The 27833-nt window shown below is 37.7% G+C and overlaps 2 protein-coding genes across 3 annotated transcripts in view; both read right to left on the bottom strand.

The window, feature by feature from the left end:
* Window positions 1–3229: 3229 nt before the first annotated feature.
* Mtln (mitoregulin) lies at window positions 3230–4051 on the bottom strand. Of its 2 annotated transcripts, none has more exons than XM_085696382.2 (2): window positions 3724–4051; window positions 3230–3324 (listed from the first exon to the last, which is right to left on the bottom strand). In XM_085696382.2, exon 1 carries the CDS (start codon window positions 4013–4015, stop codon window positions 3845–3847), a length of 171 nt encoding a protein of 56 aa, XP_085552508.1. In that variant the 5' UTR covers window positions 4016–4051; the 3' UTR covers window positions 3230–3324; window positions 3724–3844. The 2 variants fall into 2 exon arrangements, with proteins under 2 accessions (XP_085552508.1, XP_048315654.1); XM_048459697.3 differs by having other exon boundaries at window positions 3782–4050.
* Window positions 4052–6451: 2400 nt separating this feature from the next.
* Window positions 6452–27833, bottom strand: part of Bub1 (BUB1 mitotic checkpoint serine/threonine kinase) — a 32390-nt gene continuing 11008 nt past the window's right edge. Inside the window, exons 9-25 of the mRNA XM_087911222.1 lie at window positions 26376–26527; window positions 24607–24833; window positions 23450–23508; window positions 22175–22303; window positions 21981–22091; window positions 21215–21308; window positions 20339–20420; window positions 17275–17449; window positions 14207–14294; window positions 12899–13107; window positions 11123–11266; window positions 10096–10211; window positions 9641–9802; window positions 9309–9466; window positions 9034–9202; window positions 8199–8305; window positions 6452–6771 (exon numbers count right to left, since the gene is read on the bottom strand). Coding sequence (XP_087767348.1) covers window positions 6576–6771; window positions 8199–8305; window positions 9034–9202; window positions 9309–9466; window positions 9641–9802; window positions 10096–10211; window positions 11123–11266; window positions 12899–13107; window positions 14207–14294; window positions 17275–17449; window positions 20339–20420; window positions 21215–21308; window positions 21981–22091; window positions 22175–22303; window positions 23450–23508; window positions 24607–24833; window positions 26376–26527 — 2378 coding nt within the window. The 3' untranslated portion in view covers window positions 6452–6575. The remainder of the gene's footprint in view (window positions 6772–8198; window positions 8306–9033; window positions 9203–9308; window positions 9467–9640; window positions 9803–10095; window positions 10212–11122; window positions 11267–12898; window positions 13108–14206; window positions 14295–17274; window positions 17450–20338; window positions 20421–21214; window positions 21309–21980; window positions 22092–22174; window positions 22304–23449; window positions 23509–24606; window positions 24834–26375; window positions 26528–27833) is intronic.

The following is a 27833-nucleotide window of genomic DNA, read 5'->3' as shown; positions in this document are numbered from 1 at the left end:
GCTCAGATAGATGACGCTATCAGTCGGCGCCGCCACCCAGCGCCACGGGATTCGCTATACGGCCTAAAAATAACTGCTCTGGATTCCTAGGGATGGAGACGTACCACGGAGTCCCAGACTGCGCGTCTCGTCCCTTTCACGACCTCGTACTAGTCTCTGTTATATACAACTCTCCGACGCCTGCGAAACTAATTCTTAAAATAGTTTAATCATAATAAACTCCTTAGCTACGAGAGCTTTCCTGTGGCATTTGTGAGACTCGTCGTTTCGCTGCATGCTGTCACCCTATAGGCGGTTTTATTTTTGAAATAGCCTACTGTGTAGCCCCGAATTCACAAGAGATTCGCCTGCCGCTCTGCCTCCCCCTAGTGCTGGGATTAAAGGCGTGTGTCATCACACTTGGCCCAGAGATGGTTTTAAATTCTTGCCTTTTGGGATATTGCTGGTGTCTCTCCAGAGTTTTCATGTGGTCCACCCTGAATTCTAAGGGGTGGCAACTCTGTCTTGTGCAGTAAGCCTATGGGCAGATAGCTATTTCTCAAGAGTCCTCACATTTTGTTCACTCTCAGGACAGGTGGTAGCATTTCCCGAGTGAGACTCAACCCTCTACATTCAATTCCCAAAAATCTGCTGCAGTAACCCAGGACTTAGGAATGGTGATGATCCAGGCTCACCAGTTGGCGATCTGGTGAGCCTGGATCATCAAGGTATCTGACTGTTATTGTGACTTCTGGCTCCTACTTTACGGATTCCAGTTTGACTAAGATAGAGGTACCATCTTCATGGAAGACAGTTTTCCGCTCTGGGAGAGAAGGAACTTCATACATTTAAGAGAAGGTAGAAGGAAAAGAAATGTTGACTCAAGTGATGTCAAAGCGGAATGGTCCACTACAAGGTTAGGGACATACAGGACATAGCAACACAAACAGGTGGTATCAGGAAATAAGATTAGCATGGCATCGAACACCAACATGTTTAGAGAGGCATGCCCAGGGGTGGCACATAAAAGGAGGAGTGTATCTGCAAGCTGCATGTATAAATAATGAGAAAAGAGGGCTAAAGACATGGCTTAATGGTTAAGGGTATTAATTGTTCTTGCTGAGGACCCGAGCGCAATTCCAAGCATCCACATGGCAGCTTGTAACCACTTTAAACTCCAGTTCCAGGCCTCTGCGGGTACGAGGCATGCATATGGTACACAGACATTCACTCCGGTAAAACTCATACAGACAAAGTTTAAAACAAAAACAACAGCAAATACCAGGTCTTCTGGGAACAGGCCCAGAGGCAGAGCTGGTCCAGTCACAACTCAGTTTAACCTTGAATTTTCAGTTTGGGGAAAAAAATGAAGCATACACCAACTAAGCCTCAAAGACTGCAAAACTTCCTCTACTCTGGGGCTGGAGAGATGATTCTAAAGGGACCTGTATCAGAGGAAGTTCTCAGAGGAAAACGGACGGGTATTTGTCCCAGCGGGGGCGGGGGAGAACACAAGACTGACAAGGACTTCTGCCTCTGGTTAGAGAGGAGACAGACTTGGCCCATAGGCAACTGGCACTTTATAAAGGTAAAAAGAGGAAACTGCATGTTGGGATGAGGTGTTCAATTTTGATTGGCATGTTAAAGGGGGCTTTTGATTGCTGCTGGACTTCAATATTTGATAGCTGAATCTTGGTAGTCAGTCTCAAGGGAAAGTGACCAAGAAAGGGAAAAGACCTTGGTGGCTACCTTTAGGAATATAATCTAACGGTTATTAAACCAGGAAGTGGGAATGGGGGAGAAGGGCAAGGCCTCCCAGTCATGTAGCCTTTTGAGCTCAATTAGGAAAATGCCCATTACACATGGAAGCTCTGGCATCAAACACCCAACATTTAGGTAAAAAGATGAGGTGGACAGAGCAGTCTGTAACACAAGTGCTGAGATCAGACCAGCCAAATACAAATTCCCAACTTCAGTGAGGTACTCTGGTTAAAGAAGGAGAGGGCTGGGGAGATGGATCCATGGTTAAAATGCCCGATGCAAAAGTGACTATGTATGTGCCAAGTGGAGTGGCAGTTCCTGACCAACTTTGGGTCTATACCTAAATACATTATCACACATGCACTCGTACACATGTGAACATATGTACATAAAGGCACATACTCCACATACATGAGGAAAAAGAAAAGGCGAAGTGCAATGTAGGCAGGCACCTCTGGTCCCCACAGTTGAATACCATCACCTTCCTACTTACTCTACTGCAAAGATCCTCAACTAAGTCTAGGTGAGGAATATTGACCAAAAAGCTTCAGCCAACTAAACAGGATGGAGCTCTAAGAGCCAACATCTCAGCCCTTGATGGACTCACAGAATAAGAACAAACTTAGAAATAATAAGGCACAATAACCCTAGGAAAATGGGCAGTGGGGTTTTCCTGAAGAATGAACTTTCTTATGTTAAAGTGCTGAGACACAAAACTGATATTTTTTTGTTTTACTTATTATTTTTTTATTGATTTTATTGATCTCTACATTTTTCTCTGCCTCTCCCCTCCCCTTCAACTCTCTCCCATGGTCCCCATGCGCCCAATTTACTCAGGAGATCTTGTCTTTTTCTACTTCTCATATAGATTAGATCCATGTATGTCTCTCTTAGGGTCCTCATTGTTGTCTAGGTTCTCTGGAGTTGTGATTTGTGGGCTGGTTTTCTTTGCTTTGTTTAAAAACCACTTAAGGGTACATATGATCATTGTCTTTCTGGGTCTGGGTTACCTCAAAACTTATTTCCTTAAAAATGAGGACAGCACATAAGAAATGAATCTTATAAATAAACAGCCCGGAACTTGGGCACTCGTTATGACTGGCATTTATCATTAAGCTCTACTCAAAGGTTTCTCTTTCACACGTACATTCCACGTTTAGACATAGAGTTTTTACACTCAACATTTGCAATAAACTTTCATTCTTCAAAGTGAAAATATCTTAAATGCTTATTCTTAAATATCTTAAATGTTAATTCTTTAAAGTGTAAATATCTATAATGTTTACTTCAATTATTAGCCATAGCTCCTATTTTTTCTGACTACATCTAGAAAAAGAACACATAATGGTCCCTGGATCAGATCTGCCTCTAGGCTGTACCAAGGATGTGAAAGATTCCGTAAGGCCTGTACTTTCAGGCTCCAGATCTTTTGTTGCAGCAAACTGAATGGTAGGCAAAATATTCATTTCCTCTGTGAGGAGGGAAAAGATTCAAGGTTGTTTAATCTTTTTATTTTAAAAATAGATTCATAAAGTGCAAGAAGAAATGCTTTCTTTCCAGTGCTTTGTATCCATCTTCGACAAGCTGTTGAAAAAGAAAGGAAAAAAAAATCAGTAACACAATTTTTAAATTCAAATTACTGTACTGTGACGGTAAACCATGAACTGTAAGAAAACTACAGATAGCTATGATGAAACGTGAGGCTACTGACATCCACTTTTTCTACCAACAACTTAAGATTTAGAACTGAAGTTTGCAAAAACTTCAAAGCCACATTAAAAATGAATTCGGGGCTGGGGTGGGCTGGGGCGTGAAATACTTCACAGTTGTCCCTCCCTCCCCCATTTTCTACCTAGTATTTTCCATTTCGAAGTTAAATGTTACGGTGCAATGTATCGCACGTGGTAAAACATTCGCTTTAACACCCGAAGAGTAAGTATCTAGAGAAGACAAAGCTATTTTCTCTTAAGTCTAGGAACAAACCACGTTACTGCAAGCCGTGCAAAGGCGACTCCCCCGGGCGTGTGGTCGCGCGGCTCACCGGATCCGGGTCGCGTGGGACTTGGGGAGTGAGGACCCGGAGGGCTTGGGCCGCCGCGGGCGCTCAGGCCAGGTCCAGCTTCTTCTGAGTTGTCGCCAGCTTGTCTTGCAGCCTCCGCTTCCTCCAGTCCAGGTAACGCCTCCGCAGCCGATTCGCCTGCCAGCCGAGGACCACTCCAGAGGCGAAAGCCACTAGCACTGACACCTGCAGCGTCCTCTCCGAAACGTCAGCCATTGCAGCAACCAGGAGTGTAGAGTGAACTACGGAAAGTCGCAAGGGTCAAATGTCGCAGTGCTGGAATAAGACCCGCCCCGAGCATGAGTAAGACAAGGAAGCAGCATGCTGCAAGACTGTCTTGCTCCGCATTTCTTCCACATTTCTTGTTTGACATTAGACATTGCCTTGAATCATAGATGAGTTGGTGTCATCTGCTTCAGTTCGTTTTCCTTAGCAACTGAATAACTAATCTTTCTGGTAACTTGATTTTAAAATGATAAACGAATAGAGAATATTTGTAATGACACATTATAAATGAACGAATGTGGCCAATTGCCTTTAATATTTTATCACAGTACACATGATGTTATCAAGTCACTATGTAGTCAGCTTCCTTGTTACCAGTGTCAATGCAATAACCACAGCTCTCATTTTAAGGGAAGAGTTTATTCTGGAGCCATTATGAGTGACTATGGCCTGGGAATACAGATTTAGGGTACTCCAATTCCATGTTCAAACCTAGAAATAGTTTTATTAAGTTTCATAGTTTTACAGAACAGAAAAAGTCCTAAACCAAGGCAAATTTAAAATACACTGGCAGTTACAATACGATGGAGGCTTTTCTCTAATGTTGCTTTGACTGACCAAGTCCAGGACAGACTGGTTTGTCTGGGATCCCCTACTGCACACACACTGACCTTTTAGAGGTCATTAATAAACGGGGTTAGTATACAGCTGGATCAATATAGATGGAAATTTGGGCAAGAAAACCTACAGTATCAATAGATACTAACATAATTTAAAATAACCATATTAAGAGAGTATCTTGTAGTTTAATAGTTAAACATTGGAAGGTTTCCCACTGAAGTAGAATGTCCAGTAGCATTGCACCATTATTTAACATCATTTTCAAGGTAGTAACCATTAACACAAAGACATGGCAAAAACAGGAATGACACATGATACACACTGCTTTTATATAGACAATAATATGATGAAGAGTGATGGTGGCAAATGCCTTTAACCCCAGCACTTGAGAGGCAGAGGCAGGCAGGTGGATCTCTGAACTCCACACCAGCTAGGGCAACACAGAGAAACTGTATTTTAAAAAAAAAAAAAACCAACCCAAAAAAACCAACAAAAACACCCACCCACCCCAAAAGCAAAACAAAAAGATAGTAATATGAAAACTTTGAAGAATCAGCTGAAATCAACAGGTTTCATATATTCAAACTCCCAGCTAAGAAAAAATAGTATGGGGGGGTATTTAAAATAAGCCAGAAAATATAGTCTTAAATATTTAAATTAGTACTAGTTTTTGAAAAAACTAGAGAACCTTTTCTTTTTTCAGTTAAGGATAACATTTTAAGATATAGAATTCAAACGCCATTTAAGACTATGAATCAGTCTATAAAGCAGAATTCTAAGTTCTTCATAGAAGCAGAAATCTTTAGTCAAAATACAGATGCCAATTTAGGATAAATAGTTATATACATGTCTTATAAAATAAAGAGGACATACAGAAAAAGAATAGACGTTCACTAAAAAAAGAACATGTGCCTAGCCAAATTAAAAAAAAAATACACGGATATATTTGACTTAATCTGTAAGAGAAATGTAAATCAAGACTAGAGTGAAATGCTATTAATCTGCCAAAACAACAAGTCAAAAGCCTGATGTATGCGGCAGTGGCACAGGAACAAGGCCTTGTGTACCCTGGCATAACTACCATGGGAGTTAGTTGCAGATACTCCCAGCACTTGGGAGACAGAGGCAGGCAAGTCTCTATAAGCTCCATGCCAGACAGGGTTACTTAAAGAGAACCTATCTTAAACCAAAAGCAAAGCAAAACCAAAGCAACAAAACATAGATGCAGGCAAAAACCTTCTGAATAGAACTCCAGTAGCATAGGAAAAGAAACTATCAGCAGAATGAAAAGACAGCACACAATGGGGAAAAACTTTCCCAGCTGTTTCAGACGGGGGTAAATATATAGCATATTCAATATGCAGACCCTAACTTATAATGCTTATATGCAGATAAGTGGGGCCAACAGTAACAGTAGCTATGAAACTAAAAAGACCTCGAGAAGGAAAAGAGATATTGAGGAAGGGACACAGATGGATGAGACATGAAAACAGAGAGTAAGCTATGGGGGAGGGTGTGTTAAGGGTACGAACAGGTCAGGATGGGGAAGAAAAATCAACAAAAACAAATTTTGTCTGAAAGTGCCATAATGAAACCCAATCCTACATACGCTAACTAAACATACATTTCAAGTCCGTTTGGCCTACTTTGGACTTAAATAGGTCAATGTTTAGAAAGGTGATTCTAGAAGGCATTTAAATTTGAATCATTCTCTTGAAAACTTGTACACAAAGAGCAACCCAACTGATTGGCCTGCTTCATATGGGTCTCCTTTGTCAATTTTCTTAGAATATTTATAACAACACATGGTATATCTTACAGGCTTTATTTTTTTGAACATACATAAATAAAAGTGTGAAAACAACAGGATTCAATGTGGGAGGGAGTTTAAATTTACAAAGTGTTTTTGGATAAGGTCCATATCCATATTTTATTTTCTCAACCGCTTATATTCTGAGAGCAGCACAATTAGCCGGTTACGTAGGGTCTTAATCTTATTGGAATACTGTTGTTCAAATAATATCCTCAGCTTTTGTCTCAACAAATCCAAAGATGGCAGATGATAACAATCTGGTATATTCAACATGACATGAAAGAATTCCTCCCACATATCCAAATGAGGAAGCCTGAAGAGACAAAATATCACAATGGAAAAAACGCAACTTTTAACATACATAGCAACCTGTTCATGCATCTACTTTCCACAGGTGTGAACATGTTAAAAGAACAGCTCTCACCTGTCTGCATCTTAGCAAACCAAGAATCCATCATAAACAGGAAGAATTAAAAACCAAACCAAATGTCTAAAATATATGTTGTTCTAATAACATGATTTAAAATAGTCTTTAAGCAATAGTTCTTCAGTAGAAAAATCATCTTTTAAAGAAAATATGCCTTCGTTTGGCTTCTTGTATACCACACTGCCAGGATCTGATAATCTAGTACTTGGTTATAATAAGCCTAACTGCATATATAGCAAGATATCTAGACAAAGAGGCTGTGGCTGCACTCTTTAGGACAGAGCTCACACTTAAGGGTCTTAGTCAAAAACAAAAACTTCAAAACAAGGAGAAAAAGCCCCGGAGAGAAAGCAGTACAGACTAAAATGTCATTCTACATGGAAACTGAGAAGGAAGCTTTGGCTTTTTTATATGCTTCTGGCAATAGACAGAGACCTTCTGAACCCTCTGGTCCTTTGATAATGAGCAAGGGAAACAAAGTAAAGTACTTGTTGAATTTGATGGCTCCATACAGAATAAAGGACAACTGTTGTCAAGTTTTCTTTTGGGTTCCAAATCTACTGTACATGATGTATATAAAATTTCTGCAAACTCCTTTCCTTTCCTGCTTTGATAGTGAGTGGGTGGGAGAATGAGGAAAACCTCACTATACATTTTTTTCAGGAAGGAATAAACATGTAAAATTCCATTAGGCTAACACATGAGTGATTTTTTTTCCTGTATATGCTTTTATATCTCAAAAAAGTTAATATGATATATGGAAACATACATGTATACAATAATCAGCTTCAATTCAATACCACCAGTGGTATATTTACAGAATGTTACTTAAGGGACAATGCTGACATGATAAGCTCCAAACGAATCATTAATCTTTAAGTATTTTATAAACTAAAGTCACATAGGGCTGAAGCTTAAAAACCCTGTCTTGTAATAGAAGTTTCTTCATTTTATTTATAACTTACAAAACCACTTCACCTGTATTATTTTCTTTGCTTATAAGATTTGAGCAAAGCAGAATCATCATCATGCCTATTTACATAAACAAGAAAACAAACAAACAAAACCCCAAGGTTCGCCAACATTGACTTCACTTACAGTAAACAGAAACAGTCAAGAACAGAATGCTAACCCACACAGTCAGGAGCTCGCAATGGTTTTACAAGGCACTGAATGCTAGATTTGATCAGTGCCTAATGTGAGGATTATGTTCTATTACCAAAATCTACTACCCAGGCTCATTTTCTAGCTAGATAAAAATCTACTATTTTGCTGTTATTATTATTACTATAGCACCAATGCCAATAACCTACCTTCTAAAAAGACCTGCAGGTTTCCAGACTCCTCCTTCATTTTTTACTTTCATGTACGTCCCAAAGAGCATACAGTACACTGTTGCAGCAACTCCATAGTAATCAATCTATGAAGAAAACAGACATATACAATGCAAACAGTAACTTACGTGTGAGTATTTAAATAGGTCTCTAACTTAGAAGCTCAAAAATCATAGGGTTTTTACATTTATGGAATTCTGAAATCCTCTGCTCTTTCACTTGGTACAAACACAATAATCTCTCAGTTTGGCAGCTCCTCCAACTCTATCCTCTGGGACTCTGGTTGCTATTGTATAACTACACATCAATGCCTCTGTGGGATGTCTATATAACAGAACAGAACACTCTAGCATGGTCCAAATCTGTGGTTAGCACACTGTCTACTATCCACCGCCAGAGCAGCATTACTGGGAGTAACCAACTATAAAGCTCTCACGTGTGCCCCCTTTATTATGGTCTTCTGGAAGCCACAGATCTTATCTGGAATTTGAGCAGTTCATTTAAACCAGACTCAAAATCTTTACATTTATCCTAATTAGCAGTATCTTCCTTAATTGTCAACTAATATTTTACTCTATTGAAAATTCTGAAACTTTCTCACAGATGTATTTGCTTTTCTGCTCTGTTGACAGAATCTGTATTAAGAGAGTAAGACTCTTCAAAAGTAGAATTTCTTCTTCTTCAGCCTTACGTTCTACTTTTCCTTCAGTGCCCAAGAGACCAGTTCAAACTACCTGGAGCTCTAAAGTCATTTAAAAAGTCTAGTAAGTGTAATAATGAAAATGTTTTCAAACCTCTTGCTTTCCGTCCATACCTGGTAGTTCCAAGGTTTGTTACTGAGCATCTCAGGACACTGAAAACCAGATGTTTCACACTTTCCTGTAAATGCAGTTCCTTTAGGGAAAAGTTTCATATCTATACTCTGACCCAGGTCAATCAGTGCCAAGCCAGTAGCTAAATCTTCATTATTCTGTTCTAAAAATCTACATTAATACAAACAAGCACGTGTCAATAAATAATATAAGCACAAATAACAAAGGGATATCAATGAAATGTTAGGGAAGAACTGCACTAAAGTGTTAGGCTTACGTGTGTCCTAGTATGAAGTTATCTGGCTTAATGTCTCCATGAATGATTTCGCAGCTGTGGACTTGTTCAATCATGTAAAGCATTCTGATAGCGAAGGTGATGACGAGAGCTTGCGGCATCACTTTTTCAGGGGTGTTTTTATAGAGGTTAATGGCATTCTAGAAATAATGCAAATGATATCCTAAGTTGGTTGTAGAAGATTAATAAAATTTCAAGTCAAGGGCTTTACACCTTCTTTCTATTCCAACAAAGTTCCAATTGTGAAAAATAGTACAGGTCTAAAAATCAGAAATGTATACGCATTTCATGTTCATGTCATGAAAATTACTTACTAGTAACGTCCCATAGCTGTAGAGCTCCCCTATTAATATGCTGCCATTCTGGAATAAGTGAGCAGAATAAAACTTGATGAACATGTGATGCACTTCTGGCTTCAGTCTCTCCATCAGCTGCATCCCAATGTAGAATTCCCAGGAATTGGCAGGTCTCTGAACCTACAAATCAAATCAGGTATGTGCTATCCATATTCTGTAAAAGAATAGCAAGAAAGCAACTCCTCCCAGTTAAGGATGTGGACAAAAAGCAAGGACAAGCTAAGCGCTGATCAGCAGTCTATGGATGGCAGGATAATCTTAGTGGTAAGACAATTTCGAGTCTTCGTAGGATAGCTGTGTTTAACAGTTGACTAAGGCCTCATTGACATCAGTATTTAATGGGGAGTGGACAGCGGAAGATAACTTCTAAACTTTACATATGCATTATACAAGAAGTTACTCATTTCATTTACCTTCAAAACACATTTCTGTTTACTTCTGGTATCGTTCTCATCTCCATGAACAGCTTCATAGACTTGGGCAAAGGCCCCTTCTCCAAGAAGGTGAGTCACATAGATCAGCAAAGAACCTTGGAAGATAAGTATGTCAAATTGACAAAAAGCCATAAGGACTGTCCAAGTGAAGAATTCCTAGTGCCTGAACTACTTTTAATAAATTAAAATGGGTTTAATCTGGGGAAGTTTTCCCAGGCTTAAATGAAAGCAAAACATACATCTGCCACGAAAGTGCCTCCATACAAATTCTCTATAACAGGGGTGAGGGCAACTCTGATGGCCCAGCATACTTATGTGTGGCCTTGGGTACTGGCCCTACCATTAAATGTGGTGCCAGCTCTGCACAATTGTTGAGGTATTAGGAAGACTATGTAGAAATCTGTAAAGCTTTTTTTTTTTGAAAATATACATGTTTTACAGGAGAATAAAAAAGGCAAAACATAACTATATTAGTACTTATAAAAGTTTAGAATGGTTAAGCCAATTTTGTATTTTGAAGAGTTTTTTATTTAGGTGGTTGTGAGCTGTCCAATATAGGCACTGGAACCCAAACTGAGGTCTCCTGAAATTGCTCTTTCTTGGTGGTGGTGATGGTGACGTTTAAGACAGAGTTTCTCTGTGTAACAGTCCTGGCTGTCCTGGAACTTGCTTTGTAAACCAGGCTGGCCTCTAACTCACAAAGATCTGTCTATCTCTCCCTCCTGAGTTCTGGGATTAAGGCATGTGTCACCACACCCGGCTCTGAAAGTACTCTTAACCTTTGAGTCATCTCTCTAGCTTGGAATACATGCATTTTTAACTCTGATAGATTGTCAAATTAAAGTCCCAACAGTAATCACAATTCTACTATCATATCTTAACAAAATTTCTCAATACTGTAGGTATTAACTCTTTCTTGAAGGTGAAAAGGGTAGAAGAATCTTAAAGTTACTATCAGTTTCTCATAAACAAGAATTCAAAGTTCTATTACTCATGCAATTCTTACCCAATTGGAATTCTGTCTTGGGCTTGATAGCTGGAAGTTTACACTGCCACTCAAAAGTATTTGAATAGCAACTCACTGGTTTAGAAAGCCCAGACAGAAGTTTAAGAATCAATTCGTCATCCCATGGGTTCTCAATAGTAAAGTCTTAAATAGGAAAAAGAAAAAAAAAATTCAGCATTCAAATAGTTTAACAGAAATTTTAGATTAAAAAAGTAAAAGCATTCACTAAATAAGCTTTCAAAATCTTACCCTAGAGCATCCAATAAAAAAAGAAGCTAAAATTGATAGTTGTCATTATTGTCACTTTAGTCTACAAATTTAGACTATCCAGTTGTGACAAAGGGAATCAACTAGCTCCTTCCTGACTCATTTGGAGTTGCAGAATCCGTGCCTTCAAAAATTATAGCTCCATGCGTTGAAGTATACTTGGTCATTATTACTTAGTTGCTTCTAGTGTGCTCAGACATATACTCTTCACTGTTTTCCCCACTAATATACGCAAAGTACACTACCTATACACAATGTGCATCAAAGAGAATACTGTGGACACAAAAGGGTAAACAATTCCTAAAGGAGGACAAAGCCTTCTCTCCAATTTGATGTTATAAAACATTCTTTCTGTGGTGCTTTGAAAAGGCTACTCTTACATGGCTACTACTTTCTTAGTATATACAGAACATAGTTCTGAGATTTACTAACTCATTTAGTTCTTACAGTAAGCCTCTAAGGTAGTTACTAGTATAACTTTCACTTTTAGATATATTTAACTTTTTTTTTTTTTTTTTTTTTTGAGACAGGGTTTCTCTGTGTAACAGTCCTAGTTGTCTTGGAACTTGCTTTGTAGACCATGCTGGTCTCAAATTCACTGAGACCTGCCTGCCTCTGCCTCTCAAGTGCTGGAATTAAAGGCGTGTGCCACCACCGCCTGGCCTGTTTTAGTTTGTCTGCATGTATGTATATGGGAAAGCATCAGATTCCTTGGACTCAGAGTCCCAGACAGTTGTGAGACATCATGTGGGTGCTGGGAATTGAACCTGGGTCCTCGGGAAGAGCAGCAATTACTCAACCTGAGTCATCTCTCCAACTAACATCCATTTTAAAGAGAAGCACCATAAACATGGCTGGGGAGGCTGGGAATTGGAGCCTTGCCTTAGAACTTAGTCTATCTCCTGATTTTACATTCTCAATTACTATGCAAGACTTTCTGTATAACAAGGGACAGAGAAAGATATCTCTTAACATTCAGTCTTGACTAATTGTTATTACATACAGGTGTGAAGGTAATATTAGATTATATGTTTGACAAATAGCAAACTCTCAACCTTGAACTCTTTTTGAAAAGCTCTTCTTTGAAGATTTGCTTTATGTGTATACTTGTTTGCCTGCATGTGTTTATGTGCACTTTGTGTATGCCTGGTGCCCACAGACATAACAAGAGGGTTTCAGATTACCAGAACGGGAATTATAGATGGTTGTGAGCCATCATATGGGTGCTGAAAACCAAACCTGGGTCTTTTTGAAGAGCAGTCAAAAGTTCTCTTAACCAATGAGTCATCTTTCCACACCCTTAGTTCCTTTTTCTAACAGTAGTGATCTTGGTGCCTTTCAAGATTAAAATAGAATGACTGATGTGTTTGTAGTGAATTATTTTGTGATGTAGTTGCAAATTTGTCTAAGTTTATTTTCTACTCAGTCCCCACGCTGCGTTCTTTCACGAAAAAGCTTTCCCATGCTATTGTTCTTATGGCACACTTAAGAATGAGCATGTGTGCATACTTGGAGCATTGACATTCCCAAGTGAACTAGTCTGCATCCATTCAACTTGGAGTCCAGTGCTGGCATCTGGTAGGTCCTCCATGGTCACAAGGTCAGTGCTTGTGCATTTATAAGTCTCAAGTCCGAACACTGTGTCCTGAGTGAACACACCACTTGTGGCAGGCTGGCTAGGATAGTTTAAAGATGTTGAAAATTTCTCTTGAGTTGGACTGGATGTGCGAAAACAGAAAAGAAAAACTTCACGTCATTAGAAGTCTATTATATTTGACCAAAATAAAATAGCTTCCTTTCATTCTAAGAACAGCATTTCAAAATTGTCTCACAGGTTGAGTTGATCAAATAACTTTTATTAAACAAGTATGTGTAAATACTCAAGCTACTAAGATATGAATATAAACAGAAATAAAATCAACGCCATTTAATGTATTGGATTAACAGGTAAGGTAGTATATTTGGTATTTAACAGGAATTGTAGGAAAGAATGAATTTATTACCCAAAGATACATCTAAATAGCACTACTGTAATTAAGACTGAGTGTTTTTCATTCTAAAAATGGCTTATTTTCCAACACACTAAGATAAACTAAAATATCATAATGCAACAAGATTCTGATACAATATCTCAGCTGGTCAAATAAGATGATATTTTACCTTATTACTTAAGCTCTCAGCTGTCTTTTTTTTTTTTGTGGTGTGGTATCATGGAATTGATGTGCTTTTTATCAGCAATTCCACAAATTAGAAGCTCTATGACTTTGTCTTCGAGACCTGATGTTCTCATTTACAATAAGCAATTAACAGAGTAACTGTCATAACTCAAGTTGTTGCAAGGATTAAGAGAACATAGCACACAGAAAGCATAAACACTGTGCCTGGGTTATGTTATGTATCTGTTACATCCACCAGCCTAATCAAATACAATGGGACTATACATTTGTAGCAGTACCTAAAGAGGCTTAAACATTCTATCTTCTCTTTAAAAGGCACCAGTTTTCACAATTAAATGGGAGTGTAAAGCACACATTACGTGTTTTCTTAGTTTTGCAATAGTTGACCTCAAAAAGAGGATTTAGTTTGAATACTGGAATGAATTCCAGAAAATATTAGCTCAGGGTCTATTACTCAAGTTGCTTCTCTAACTGCCCTGATATACCAAGTCCTTAGGTTCATCACCATGTTTACATTAACAAACAGTACCTTCTGAATTAACTGCCATTGAATAAAATCTTATTAGCCTTAGCATGTTGGAATACAGAACATTACTGTATCTTAAAGAGCAATGGAAGAGGAGAGTGACAAACACAATACCCAAGCTTTCTGTCCTTTGAGAGGTCCACCACATTTTCTTTACAAGAATCCAAAGTCACATGTGTATACTGTGTAGCTACCATATTTTCTGAAATATAAAAAAATTATAGACAGACATATTACATACACATGTAGACACAAATACCATTTGATATGGTTACAAAGACTGGAATTCCTTTTCATACTGACTTTCACTACAATTTCAAAATACTCTTGTACCATAGTACAAAGTGTTAAGATCAGAATTGAAAAAAAATTTACTTAGGGTTCAAAGAATAAATAGCAAGTCCACTATAGGCAGGATGATCAGACCACTGAAAGTCACTGGCATCGGGGCAAAGTATACCTAGTTTCAGGAGAATCTGCTATGAGGACACAAAGGGAGAATAAAAGGCTGCAACCCTTCCAGAGGGCTTTATATTAAAGGTTTGTGTGTCTTTTAGTTTGGATTTAGATACTGGCAGTACTTGAATCATTGTTTCTTCTAACTTAAAAACAAAACAAACAATTCATCTTTATTGACAGTAGATGGGACAGAATTATAGACTAAACTTTACCAAGTTGATTAGTACTATGTAATACTACTATAGGCAAGTGTTATACTGAATTAATTTTTATCTGATGGTTACTTATAAACAAGAACTACTACTTATTAGTACTAGAACATTAGCTTCTATTTAAAAAACACTACTGGCTTTTTGAAGAACTCTTAATAGATTAGTTTTTATCAATTTAAAGAACTTAAAAAAAAATGAGTGGCAAACTTGTGATGGCATTTAAAAATAGTCCAAGTGTGAACTAACTTCTGTAAGCTTTAGAAAAAGAATAAAATATACTGGGTTAGTACTCTAATAAAATATCCTTACTCCTCAGTCAATTTTTAGGTTTTTATATTTATAATCCCATTAGAATATCTTCCACCTAGTGAAGTAAAATTCTCCAGCAGTTATTTTTTTTTAAAAAAAATTTATTTATTATGTATACAATATTCTGTCTGTGTGTATGCCTGAAGGCCAGAAGAGGGCACCAGACCTCATTACAGATGGTTATGAGCCACCATGTGGTTGCTGGGAATTGAATTCAGGACCTTCGGATGAGCAGGCAATGCTCTTAACTGCTGAGCCATCTCTCCAGCCCTCTCCAGCAGTTATTTAAATACTGTTTTAAAAATTTTGTTTGTGTGTGTGTTTGAGTGAGTGCATGTCATAGCACATGCATGGAGATCAGAGGACAACTTGTAGGAGTCATTCTTCTTACCATGTGGGTCCTAGAGATCAAGCTCAGGTTGTCAGGCTTGACAGCAAACACTTTTACCTGCTGAGCCATCTCAATACTTTCAGTATTGCTTTGGTAAACAATTATTCTTTCTAAAAAGTACTGACAGTGATATAACTTAGCTAGTAAGCTGACAGTTATCCAAATGGCACAATGTTTTCAGATGTCAGTTTAAACCTTTTAGATTGAAAATTACCTAATACCTGTGTTTATTGTAGTGACATCTGAGTTAAGTTCAAATGTAGAGTGTTGACATATTTTTAAAATTAGTTTATGCATATGGGTGTTTTACTTGTACATTATGTCTTTGCATCTGAGCATGCAGTACCTGTAGAGGCCAGAAGAGGCCATCAGATCCCCCTAGAACTGGAGTTACAGACTGCTGGGAGCTTTCATGTGGAACCTGGGAACCAAACCCTGGAGGACTGAACTGCTGAGCTATCTCTACATGTGTATCTTTTATATAAAGGTTATATTAGGCATGAGGTTGAAATAAGGTTTAATAGGAGCTTTATAATTTCTCTTTTGAAATCTGACAAACATGTGATTTTTCTATGCATATTATACTTGTCCATGTCTAAAACCTCAAGAAATTGGTCATCAAAAGAACAAATAATCCAATAAAAAAAAAAATGGGGTAGAGACATAAACAGAGAACTCTCAACAGAGGAATCTAAAATGGCTGAAAGACAATTAGGGAAATGGTTGACATCCTTAGCCATCAGAGAAATGCAAATCAAAATAACTCAGATTCCATCTTAAACCTGTAAGAATGGCCAAGATCAAAAACACTGATGACAGCTTATGCTGGAGGATGTGGGATAAAGAGAACACTCCTCCATTGCTGGTGGGAGTGCAAACTGGTACAGCCCCCTTGGAAATCAGTATGGCAATTTCTCAGAAAATTAGGAAACAACCTACCTCAAGACCTAGCAATACCACTTTTGCATATATACTCAATCATACCACAAGGACATGTGCTCAACTATGTTCATAGCAGCAATATATGTCATAGCCAGAACCTGAAAACAACCTAAATGCCTCCTGACTGAAGAATGGGTAAATAAGATGTGGTACATTTACAACAAAAGAGTACTAAAGAGTGGGAGAAAATAATAACATCTTGAAATGTGCAGGCAAATGGATGGATCTAGAAAATATATTGAGTGGGGTAACCCAGACCCAGAAAGACAAAGATAGATAGTAAGGACTCACTCATAAGTGGCTTTTAGACATAAAACAAAGAAAAACCAGCCTACAATTCACAATCCCAGAGAACCTAGACAACAAAGAGAATCCTAAGAGACATACATGGATCTAATCTACATGGGAAGTAGAAAAAGACAAGATGTCCTGAGTAAATTGGGAGTGGTAAATTGGGAGTGTAGGGATCATGGGAGAAGATAGAAGCAGAGTGGGGAGAAAGAAAGGGGAGTAGAAAAATATATAGCTCAATAAAAATAATTATTAATTCTAATATTTAAATAACTTAATATTTTTGTAATAGTCCTTTCTTTGCTGTCAAAATATAACACACTCCTGTTGGATATACACCTTTAAGTGACTGCACAGGCTTTTTCCACTTTATACCTATTTATTAAATTTTAAAAATATAGACTATGAAGACAAAACGTAAAGAAAGAAAAAAAGAAAGAACCAAAACCATGCACACACACAGAAGTGGATTTTAAGCCTTTTTACAACTTTTAAATTTCCTCTTTAGAATCTTCAAGAAACTATAATACTAAAACATTACATTTTTGCAGAAGATACTAAAATAATTTAGTACACACCTTTATCTTCTGGACTCTGCACTGAATTTCCTAGAAATTTGTGGAATGGAGTAGACGAAAGCAGGGCAGCAGATGTAAAATCTCCTGTACTTTTAGAACTAGGAGCCAGGGTTTTGTTGAAGTGAATACTGCATTCTGTTGAATCGCCCACAAGCTCATCAGTGTGAGGCACTTCCTACAAGAGAAGATGAACTGAAAAAAGCAATTTGACTGCTTTGTTGATGAACACTTTTAAGTCAGGCAGTTAACAAAGTCCTGGAGTACAAACAACTCAGGAGGGTGAGGAGGTAAAGACGATCACTTGAGCTTAGGAGTTCAAAATCATCCTGAACAACACAGCAAGCTCCTGTCTCAAAAAACAAAACCCCAAACATTTTAAAATTTTAAAAAAAAAAAGGACTTAAAGAAACAGATATAAACCTCTTGTTTTTGGCATACTTCAAAAGAGCCGCATAACAAACTTTTTTTTATTTTTTTTTGGGAGACAAGGTTTTTCTATAGCTTTGGAGCCTGTCCTGGAACTAGCTCTTGTAGACCAGGCTGGCCTTGAACTCACAGAGATCCGCTTTGCCTCCCGAGTGCTGGGATTAAAGCCGTGCGTCACCACCACCCGGCAACAATTAAACATTTTTATCTTGGACATTATTCTTTAAATTTGAAGAGTTATACAGATAGTAAAGAGTTGTTCTCCTTCATTATTTTCCCTCTAATGGTAATCTTGTCTAAAATGTGATTTATCGTAAAAAACAAAACAAAACAAAACGATATTAGTAACTGGAGCCGCTATTTGATTTCTCTTTTTCCTCCCCAGTCTCCAACATAGGTCTGTACATTGAACATGGTTGTTCTGTCTACTTAGCTGCTTCTGACGTTAGCCATCTGTGGATCTTTCCTACCCTTTCTTGCACTGGTGCCTTGGAAATAGAGGTCATGACCTGTGACTGTGTTTCCAGTTTAGGCTTTTATACTAGGAATATATATTTTAGAGAGGACTCTCAGGGACGGTCGCATTAAATTTTGGGAATATGTGCCATAAACACAACGTATTTGTGAAGTTAACCCAATCACTTAGTCAGGTATCCCTGAGACTTCTTTAGTGAATTATTTTTCCTCTCCCCATTTTTTTTGTAAAATGTAAATCACCATGACCTGCCCATACTGAAAGGGAAGTAAAGTAAACCCTACCTTTCAGAGGGCATAATCAAAGAATGAAGAAATATTATATTTACTTATTTGTGTGTGTACTTGGTACACACATGTACCAGCTCTTATGGGAATGTCAGAGGACAATTATGGGAGTCAATTTTTCTTCTACCAAGTGAGTCCCAGGGATCAAAGTTGGTTCGTTCAGGCTGGTGGCAAATGCCTTTACCTGCTGAGCCATCTCATAGGCCCTCTTAGAGAAATATTAAACCAATATAGTAATTAATAATTTTGAAAAGATGCTTGGGAGCTATGTAGACTGTTTCTTCCCAGTGACATTAGTAGTCATCCATGGGCCTTGCCTATAGCAGTTCCAATCTTAGTGTTCTAATGGTGACCTTCTACATTCCTTGGAATCTTCTGAAGGGAGATTTGTTCTTTCTACCCTGTTGTATGGATATGGATATTCACTTCATTTCTTAGGTTATAATTTAATATCACCTTACTATTTTCTCTTTCAAATCGTCCCAGGTTTGATCACTGACTTGTTCAGTAGGTTGCTGTGTTGCCCATCCCACTCCATAAAAACACAAAACCAAAACAATTATATCCTAAATTTCTGGCATAAGCCACCCCAGGCTTATCTTCTATTTACCCTGACAAGGCCTATAGAATCAGACATTTCTTTAAGAACATAATTATAGGCTAAGTTTTAGAATCTGTGGGGAAAGAGAACTAAAATTTCATCAGAACTGAACTTGATAAATCCCTTCAGTTCTTAAAATGGCACATATACTTTTTATACATCACATTTTTTCTTTTCTTTTCTGTTTTCGAGATAGGGTTTCTCTGTGTAACTTTGGCTGTTCTAGAACTCATTTTGTAGATCAGGTTGGCCTCGAACTCAGAGATTCACCTGCCTCTGCCTTTTGAGTGCTGGAATTAAAGGTGTGTGTCACCATGCCTGGCCACATTTTTTAAAAACAAATTTCAGGGCTGGAGAGATGGCTCAGAGGTTAAGAGCACTGACTGCTCTTCCAGAGGTCCTGAGTTCAATTCCCAGCAACCACATGGTGGCTCACAATCACCTGTAATGACATAATAAATAAATGTTTAAAAACAAATTTCACCATTCCTTCCAGTAATGAAGGAAAAACTGGACAGTTATAAATGTACCAGTTTCTGCTCAGTACCAGCACATACAGAAAACGTACCTTTATTTGTTTGTTAAAACATGTAGCAGAGTAATTCAACAAAATATAGTTCTGAAAGAGTGGCACTCAACCTAAAATCCAGTCCATTATTTTGGAAAATTGTAAGGCTAAGCAGTTCATCAAAAGATTGAGAGCCTCATAACAGTTAATTGAGAAGAGCCTATCATGGACTTAAAACAGGGAGCCAGGGTCCAGCGGCACGTCTCAGAATGGGTGAATTAACAGTGAGGAATCCTTCCTGGGGCACCACTTCACGGGAATGTGGGGTATGGACAGAGAACATACGTGGGGAATTCTCTGGCCCATTGTGAAAGTCTAGATGCAATGGCTGCTGACATACAGCACTGCAGGTCAACGAACTGGTGAAGCTTGGCTGCTGTGGTGTACTGATCTATTTTCTTCAGTTTTCTGGGTTTCTCACTAATATCCCACTGTAGATCTCAATTCTTATGTCTAAGAAAAACATATACTCCTGGGTGGCACCTCCAAACTAAAGGAATGGTCTTGAGATGTATGGATCATATAATTATTTTTATTTTCTTTATTTAATATAGAATTCAATTTTGTTAATGAACACATTTTTCATGCAACATTGGATTTTTCAGAAGTTGCACATACCTTATGCCATTTGATGAGCATTAATCATTTGGTAAAATTAAGAACAGATTCTAAGACCTATTTCACTGATAAAGCAGAGATTTACTTACATTTGATGTTGAAGGAAATTTGCTGACAGAGCGTTCTCCAAAGGTTCTGACTCCTGTGGGCTTATTTTTAGCCTGTGGTAAGCTAAAGAAAGATTTGTATAATTATAAATCATAAAACACACAAATGAAATAAATAAGCTTAAAGTGTTAGAAAAATTTGTCACTTATGCTATTTAAGGAGTTAATGATCTTACAAAGATTCTTTACTTTTACAGCAACTACACCAAAACTGGGTCCAAACTGAATTAACTATCAGTAGAAGACATTTTTATTACACCGGGTTCCAAATTTTAGAAGCACATTAAGCAAGGACCTTGACCAGCAGGATGTCCTGGGTAACAGGTAACATTCTAAATCTTTTTTATAATGTCTATACTAGATACGGATATCACTTCTGCAAACTGGTCATGCTGTCTTCCCTTCTACCTCAGTATGAAGGTCCTCCATGCCAAGATGCCTATAACTCACATAGCTTCATTTGTTCCTGAAAATATCTCATTCTATGCCCTGATATCTCACTAATGAGGTGCCTACCTTAAAACATTTTCTCTGTAGTTATGACTCAACATAAGCTGCTTTCTGTTCTACTTTATTGGTCCTCTACTTTATGGATAAATACGCAGATTCATCCATATCTAATATAATTTCAAATCCAGAGAATCCATCTGTTTTCTGACAACTTATAACTAGCCTGCATTTCTTTTTCAGCTGTGCTTCTGTTACAGGAGGTCTGCTGTCTTGGAACTCATGCACTGGAATCGTAGTCCAGACCACCCTGTCTCCTCACTGCTTTACAGCGTTCAGTCCTGAAGGCCCCTCTACAGCATATTATGGCACTGGATGACATGTACACCCCGCCCTGACTTTATTTTTTACCCATAATTTTCTTTGTTTCCATCTTCAAAAATAGGAAAAGTAGATGGCAAAGACATCTTATTAACTCCCCAAGCTTCAGAAGATATTGCATTTTCTACAAGAAAACAAAAACAACATCTCATTATTATCTTACAGCTACCAATAAGGAAAAGTGCTGAAATCTTCAAAAAATACTAGGTCCTAGGTAATGACATACGCTACTGTACAGGGAGGTGAAGTGACTGATTCACAGCCCAGTGGTGATCCTGTCACATACAGAGCAGTGTCCACCCTCCTATAATGTTGCTACAGAGCTCATTCAATAAAAGCACACAAAAATTGTGGGAACTTTTGCTGTTGTTCATGTCCTTTAAGAAAAAGGATTAATGTTTGTTAATTGCCAGTCTTCCCAATTCTAACCAGATTCTGTTTATCTTTGTCATGATTGTTGGCTTCCAGCATTGCTGGGTTCCAAACTCTACCTAGACATCTCTCAGGAGGTGCTTAAGTCTCATGTTGAGAACTTAACTTTCCCAACTGTTCCTATCCATGATGCTTTTGTCTTTTAGCACTCACTATTAAATAACAATAAAAAAAATCCATCTTAGCAAAAAACTCAAACCAATATCACACACACTGTAACCTTTTCAAACTGTCACATGTAAAATGTATTCATTCCTTGCTCTTAAATACTATTCAAAGACAGGGCCACATCTAAATCTTGATAATGCCTATAGCAACTTCCTGTGATACTGTGTACTTAATAGTTTTTTAAATAAATCATTACTTTGAAACTGGGCTTCAAATGCATCTTCATTTTGATCTAGAGAAGGCCACTCTTCTTTATCATCAGAAATATCAGGAAGTGTTGGAGCCTGAAATATATTCATGATGAAACCTTATAGAACAGAAAAAAAAATGTCAACAGGCAAAGATTACAAATCAGTTTTTATTAATTTGCATACAAACAAAATATCTTACCCAATGCTTCCTTGGTGTGCACAGTTGGTGATGGCTGCACTTTGGATGGTGTTGCTTGAACCATTCCCAATGATGTGTTTGGAGTCGTGTGGAAAGAATTAATGCTGGCAACCTTATTTGTTTCACACACTAGCAAAGGAGCAGGACAAAAGGTTCTTACTATGAGTATGTCACTCAGAACACATTAGAAGGCACATGATTACAGTAATTACAATTTAAAAGTTTACCAATAATAATTATCACTATTTCCATTATCTTTGATTGAGCTTTCAAATGTTCATGTTTATCTTTGTAATACCATGAAGTAAGGTCAAAAACTGTCCTTTTATAGAAAAATCAAGGTTACATCAACATAGAAGTTTTGTCATGCAAAGAATCCTTAGCTCACAATACACAAAGCACCACCTGCTTATGATCACATTGTAAATCATTCCCTTCTACTATGCTGTGAATCTTAAGAAAGTTTTCTATTTCATGCAGCTGATGTTTGCTCAGACTTTCTTTCTTTCTCTTGCCCCTGTTCATCTGGAAGCGCTGACATCTTCAGTGCTTACAGCAGGAATATTGCTGCCTGAAAGCTTCAGACTTGTTGTTCATTCTGTCTGAACAGGCTCACCGAGTTTGCTGCATAAGTAGTTCCCCTTTCCAGCCTCCCACCTAAATCTTACTCCAGCCATCTTTCCCAACCACCTTCTTCAAACCTAACTCTCCACCCTAATATTAACATCTCTTTTCTTATGGAAATTCTCCCCTTTTTCATTCATTGTGACTGCCTCCGCTAACTACTTAGAACTATGCTTTGCATCTAGCCAGCATGAACCAAGTCTCTACTTCAAATAGCCCCTTCCTACTGTGAGTGAAAAGGATGCCAGTCACAGAAAGAGGGGAAGTGAATGACCAAACTGTGACTTTATTACTTAACGAACAAAATTATCTACTGTGAAAATGCCTCCACTGTGGTTCCAAACAGAATATAATACTAATTAAACTAATCCCCTTTCCCATCTAATGCATTAACTATGCCTTTCAGATTAATACACTGAGAAGTTTAATAGAAAAATGCCAAAGGATTCTGAAAAAGGGAGATGTTACTAAGAAATGAATTTCCATTTTTTTATGAATTTCTATTTTTGACCAAAAACTGTCTGACGCTTTATAACATCATTCATACCCTCTAAAGAGTAAGGCCATCCTACACCACAGTCACAATACAGACACTGAGCAAAACAAGACTACTCAAACAAGTTGGATAAAATTATTATAATGCAACACTACCTTCTTTTGTTTCTGGCCCACTCTGCGGCATGAATTCATGAATATTTTGACTCACACACCTGAAAGAGAAATCTCTTGAAACACACTGAAGAATAAAAGCACTTTACATTAAGAATTTTTAACTCTCAAGAAACAATAAAATATTGCCAACAATGCTAAGTCTGTTAGGGTGAGGATAAAATTGCTTAAGACCATGGTATAAGTAAATAAAATATTTATTGCCTTTGAGAATATTAATTCTTTCAAATAAGGATAACCATTGAACATTTTAGTGAGACCCATTGGATCTGCATTTCAGCACAATAACAATCATCCTTCCATGTGACAGGACAGAATAATGGCTTTGCAAATTCAAATACACTTTATTTATGGTTTATGTTAAAGGCCTAAGATCTAGTTGCAGGCACTGTGTGTTAGTGGAACTAGTACCTTTCTTGTACTAGTTACCTGAAACTACTAGTGATATCCAGATTTTAAATTAACAGCGAGGATAAAGGGAAAAGGTATCAAACCACTTATATAGCAGCTTGCTTTTAAAACACACTGGGGCAATCAACCTCATCTGCCTAATACTGCTAGAATTTTCTTAAGGAACCTTATGTTAAGCAAAGTACAAATCACTTTTAGTTTTACAAATTCCTATCAAATTGCAAGATAAGCAATGAACTGTAGACAAAAATGTAAAACAAACAAGAAATAGATTATTATTTCTGAAACCTAGAAAAATCCTTCAGAACTGGGAAATATTGGGAGATAGATTTTGGCAGAAAGAATTATCAACACAGATCCCATATAACTTCTGAAGGAAGACAAAGAAAACATGAAAACACATGTCAAATAACTTTCAGGCCAGTAGAAGTGCCTACAGGTATGTAGTCGAAGACAGTAAGTACTTTTGGTTTGAAGTTTACAGCTATATTTTCTGAATGGACAGAGAAACTGCTTAATGTTTATAATTCAAGAAAAAAGTACAAAGTAAACAAATAGTATAAAAGTGTGGAATTAAGTGTGAAAGATTCAAGGCCAATACTTTGAGAATCATTTCAGCAAACAAAAATTTAAAAACAAGAACCATTCATCTTTTATACTGTAGATCATAAAATAAATTATACATGCAATGCACATCACTATCCCCTCCAGGACAACATTTAGCTTACCTGGAATCTGTCACTGACAGGCCACTTCCAGGAATAGGAAGCGCTGGCTGGCTGGCATCTGGGATCATCAAAGCACTGTTAACAGTATTTACCACAAGAGGAATAGAAGGTGCATTCTGTGGTCTCTGTTCTGAGTTCTCTGAGGTCTGCTGATTGATGGATGGAAGACTTGGAACCCTCAGTTCCTGCTGGGAGCATGTATTTGGTCCCATGCATACTGGATTAACCTTTCATGTTGAACAAAAAGATACAAAACAAAACTAGGAAGTTTTGAATATTATTAATCAGCCATTACAGCTTTTCAAAGCACAGCAACAAAATAGACTAGCCTCTGTGATGGCTTCTTGTAGCTTCTTAAACGCGGACACACCAAAAGCGCTTATAGTTAACTTTTTATTATTTATTTGTGTGTGTGTGTGTGTGTGTGTGTGTAGGTGCATACATGTGTAAGTCAAGGGACAACTTTTAGGAGCTGGTTCCCTCTTATTTGTTGGGCTAAGGTCTCAATTCTCTACACCACATATTCAGGTCTAGCTGGCTCACTAGCAACCAGGAAATTTCCCTGTTTCTGCCTCCCATCTCACTGTATGAGAGTTGGGATTACAGATGTGTGCCACCATATCTGGCTTTTCTTTTACATGTGTTGCTGGGATCAAACTCAGGCCATCTGGCTTATACAGCAAACAGCTCTATTGGCTAAGATACCACTCAAGCCCAGCATCTTATAATTTTAACCACTGAAAAACAAATTGGCATCTATAATATTAGTATTTAAGTATCTCAGGCTAGGCAGTGGTGGCACACGCCTTTAATTCCAGCAGAAGCAGTCGGATCTCAGTGAGTTCAAGGACAGCCTGGTCTACAAAGTAAGTTCCAGGAGAGCCAAGACTATTGCACAGAGAAGTCCTGTCTTGCATAACAACAACAACAACAACAACAACAAAAAATAAAAATAAAAATAAAAAAAGTAGCTGATTTGGATATAGCTCCTCATGATAGTTCAAGACACGGCGATTGTAATCAGACTGAGACTTGTCTAGCTACCTAGTAAATTCTAGGCCAGTGTAGGCCAGTGTGAAATTCTGTTTAATAAAACAAAAGGAACATAGTAGTAAGAAACAATACACGGGAGATCAAAGTGGAAAGGAGACTACTAAGAGCAAAAAGAATACACAATAAAGGGAGGGCCAGAGAAAGGGAAAAGAGGGTCAACAAAAACAAAGTATGACAATGTCATGATGAAACCCACTACTTCATATGTTAAATTATAAAAAAGGACAATTTAAAAACAGTCATGACACATATCAACTAACCCACTAGAAGTACCACAGATTTCAGGGTCTCATATTTTGGGCACCTAAAGAGATATGACTGAGCTAAGCATTTCCACCTTGTCTCTGCTCATTTCATTTTCTTTCTGTCTTTCTTTCTGTCTGTCTTTTTTTTTCTTTCTTTCTTTCTTGTTTGTTTGTTTTTCGAGATAGGGTTTTTTTTTGGTGTAGTACTGGCTATCCTGGAACTCATTCTGTAGGCCAGGCTGGCCTTGAACTCACAGAGTTCAAGGAGGAGTGCCTGCCTCCACCTCCAGGGCTGAGTGCTAGGATTAAAAGTGTGCGCCACCACAGTCTGACTAATTCCAAATTTTATATATCTCTCTCTATTAAATTATTTTAAAATTTGGTAAGATTCCTAGCTAAACTAGAACAGGCACAGAGAGCACAGCTAGTAGCAGTAGGGATAAGCTACAGCAGTGAAGAATGTGAACATACGTCAGGCCTGTTCTGGGAAGCCGGCAGGTCCTTGTGAGACAACTCCACCACCTGATGCAATTTCTTGTGAAGTTCATCCATTTTCTGTTTTAACAGTTGCTCTTCAAAGGCGCCAGCTTCTTTCCTTTTCATATAATGTCTGTCTTCACTAACTTTAAGAAACATTAAAAAAGCACGGTTTGCTCTCAAAATTTCATGAGTATTATATGCAAAATGAACAAATGGTCACAATTTAGAATACTTTTTAAATCAAAAATTTCCATATTTCTTTGATTTTAGAACTAAAACTTACATCACCTTTTAATTGAAATTTTTACTTGTCCTCACCACTGTTTCTATTAAATATAGATTGTCATGCTATAAACAACAACAAAAACCTGTTATGTGACCAATAATATTTAGCAATGGTAATCTAATACTAAACACCTCTTATAAAACAACCATACTGTACTGTCAATCACTTGAAAATGGCTATCCATTCATTTTTATTTTTTAATTATTTTGTTACATATTTGTATATGTGCTTGTGTTTACGTGCACATGTATATATGGCTCCAAAAGGCCTCAGGAGTAGTCTAGGCTGCCTCTGCTAACCGAGTGCTGTGATTAAAAGTGTGTGTCATCACATTTGTCTTTTTAATGTGATTCCTGGGAATCAAACTCACATCCTCATTATTGCATGGCAAGAATTTTACTGACTGAGCTATCTCTCAATCTATTAATCCCCACTTCAGATTTTAAAAAATGTAACTCTAGGCACTTTTCAAAAAAATATTAAAGTATTAAAGGGCACAAATCGCAAGGGAGATATGAATGTGAAGGTCAGAGAACAACTTGCTGGTTCTCTCCTCCTACCATGTTATCTTAGGATTAGAACTCAGATAGTCATACTTGGTGGCTTTTAAGTGTGTGTGTGTGTGTGTGTGTGTGTGTGTGTGAGATGGTGACTACAGAGGCTAGAGATGTTGGATCCCCCTGGAGCTGTGTGTTACAGTCAACTAAAATGGCTGCTGGGCACTGAACTCAGGTCCTTTGCAAAAACAATACCAGCTCTTAATGCTGAGCTACCTTTCCAGCTTCTCCTCTTTAGGAAATAAAGTGTACAAGCTCAGAGTTTCAACAAAACTTTGGATAGTTCTATTTCCAATAAATATCAAATATGGGCACACTCCAAACAAATCAGTCTGCACATGAAAGAAAACTATCTATGGTAATTCAAAATGGTCCTCCACAAATATTGACTTTTTTCTATGGTTGGTAAATATAAAAATAAGGAACATAGGGATAGAAAGGGCTCAGCAGTTAGGAGAGCTCTTGCAAAGTTCAGCTCAGTTGCTGTCACCTCTATCAGACAGCTACCATCCTTTTCTGGTCTGTAAGGACACTGCACTCATGTGCACAAACCCATCACACATAACTTTAAGTAAACAAATCTTTTAAAAGATAATGAAGAAAAGG

The sequence above is a fragment of the Myodes glareolus genome, chromosome 10 (assembly GCF_982192425.1).
Source record: "Myodes glareolus chromosome 10, mMyoGla1.1, whole genome shotgun sequence".
Classification (NCBI taxonomy): Eukaryota; Metazoa; Chordata; class Mammalia; order Rodentia; family Cricetidae; genus Myodes; species Myodes glareolus.
This window is presented reverse-complemented; position numbering and strand designations above follow the sequence as displayed.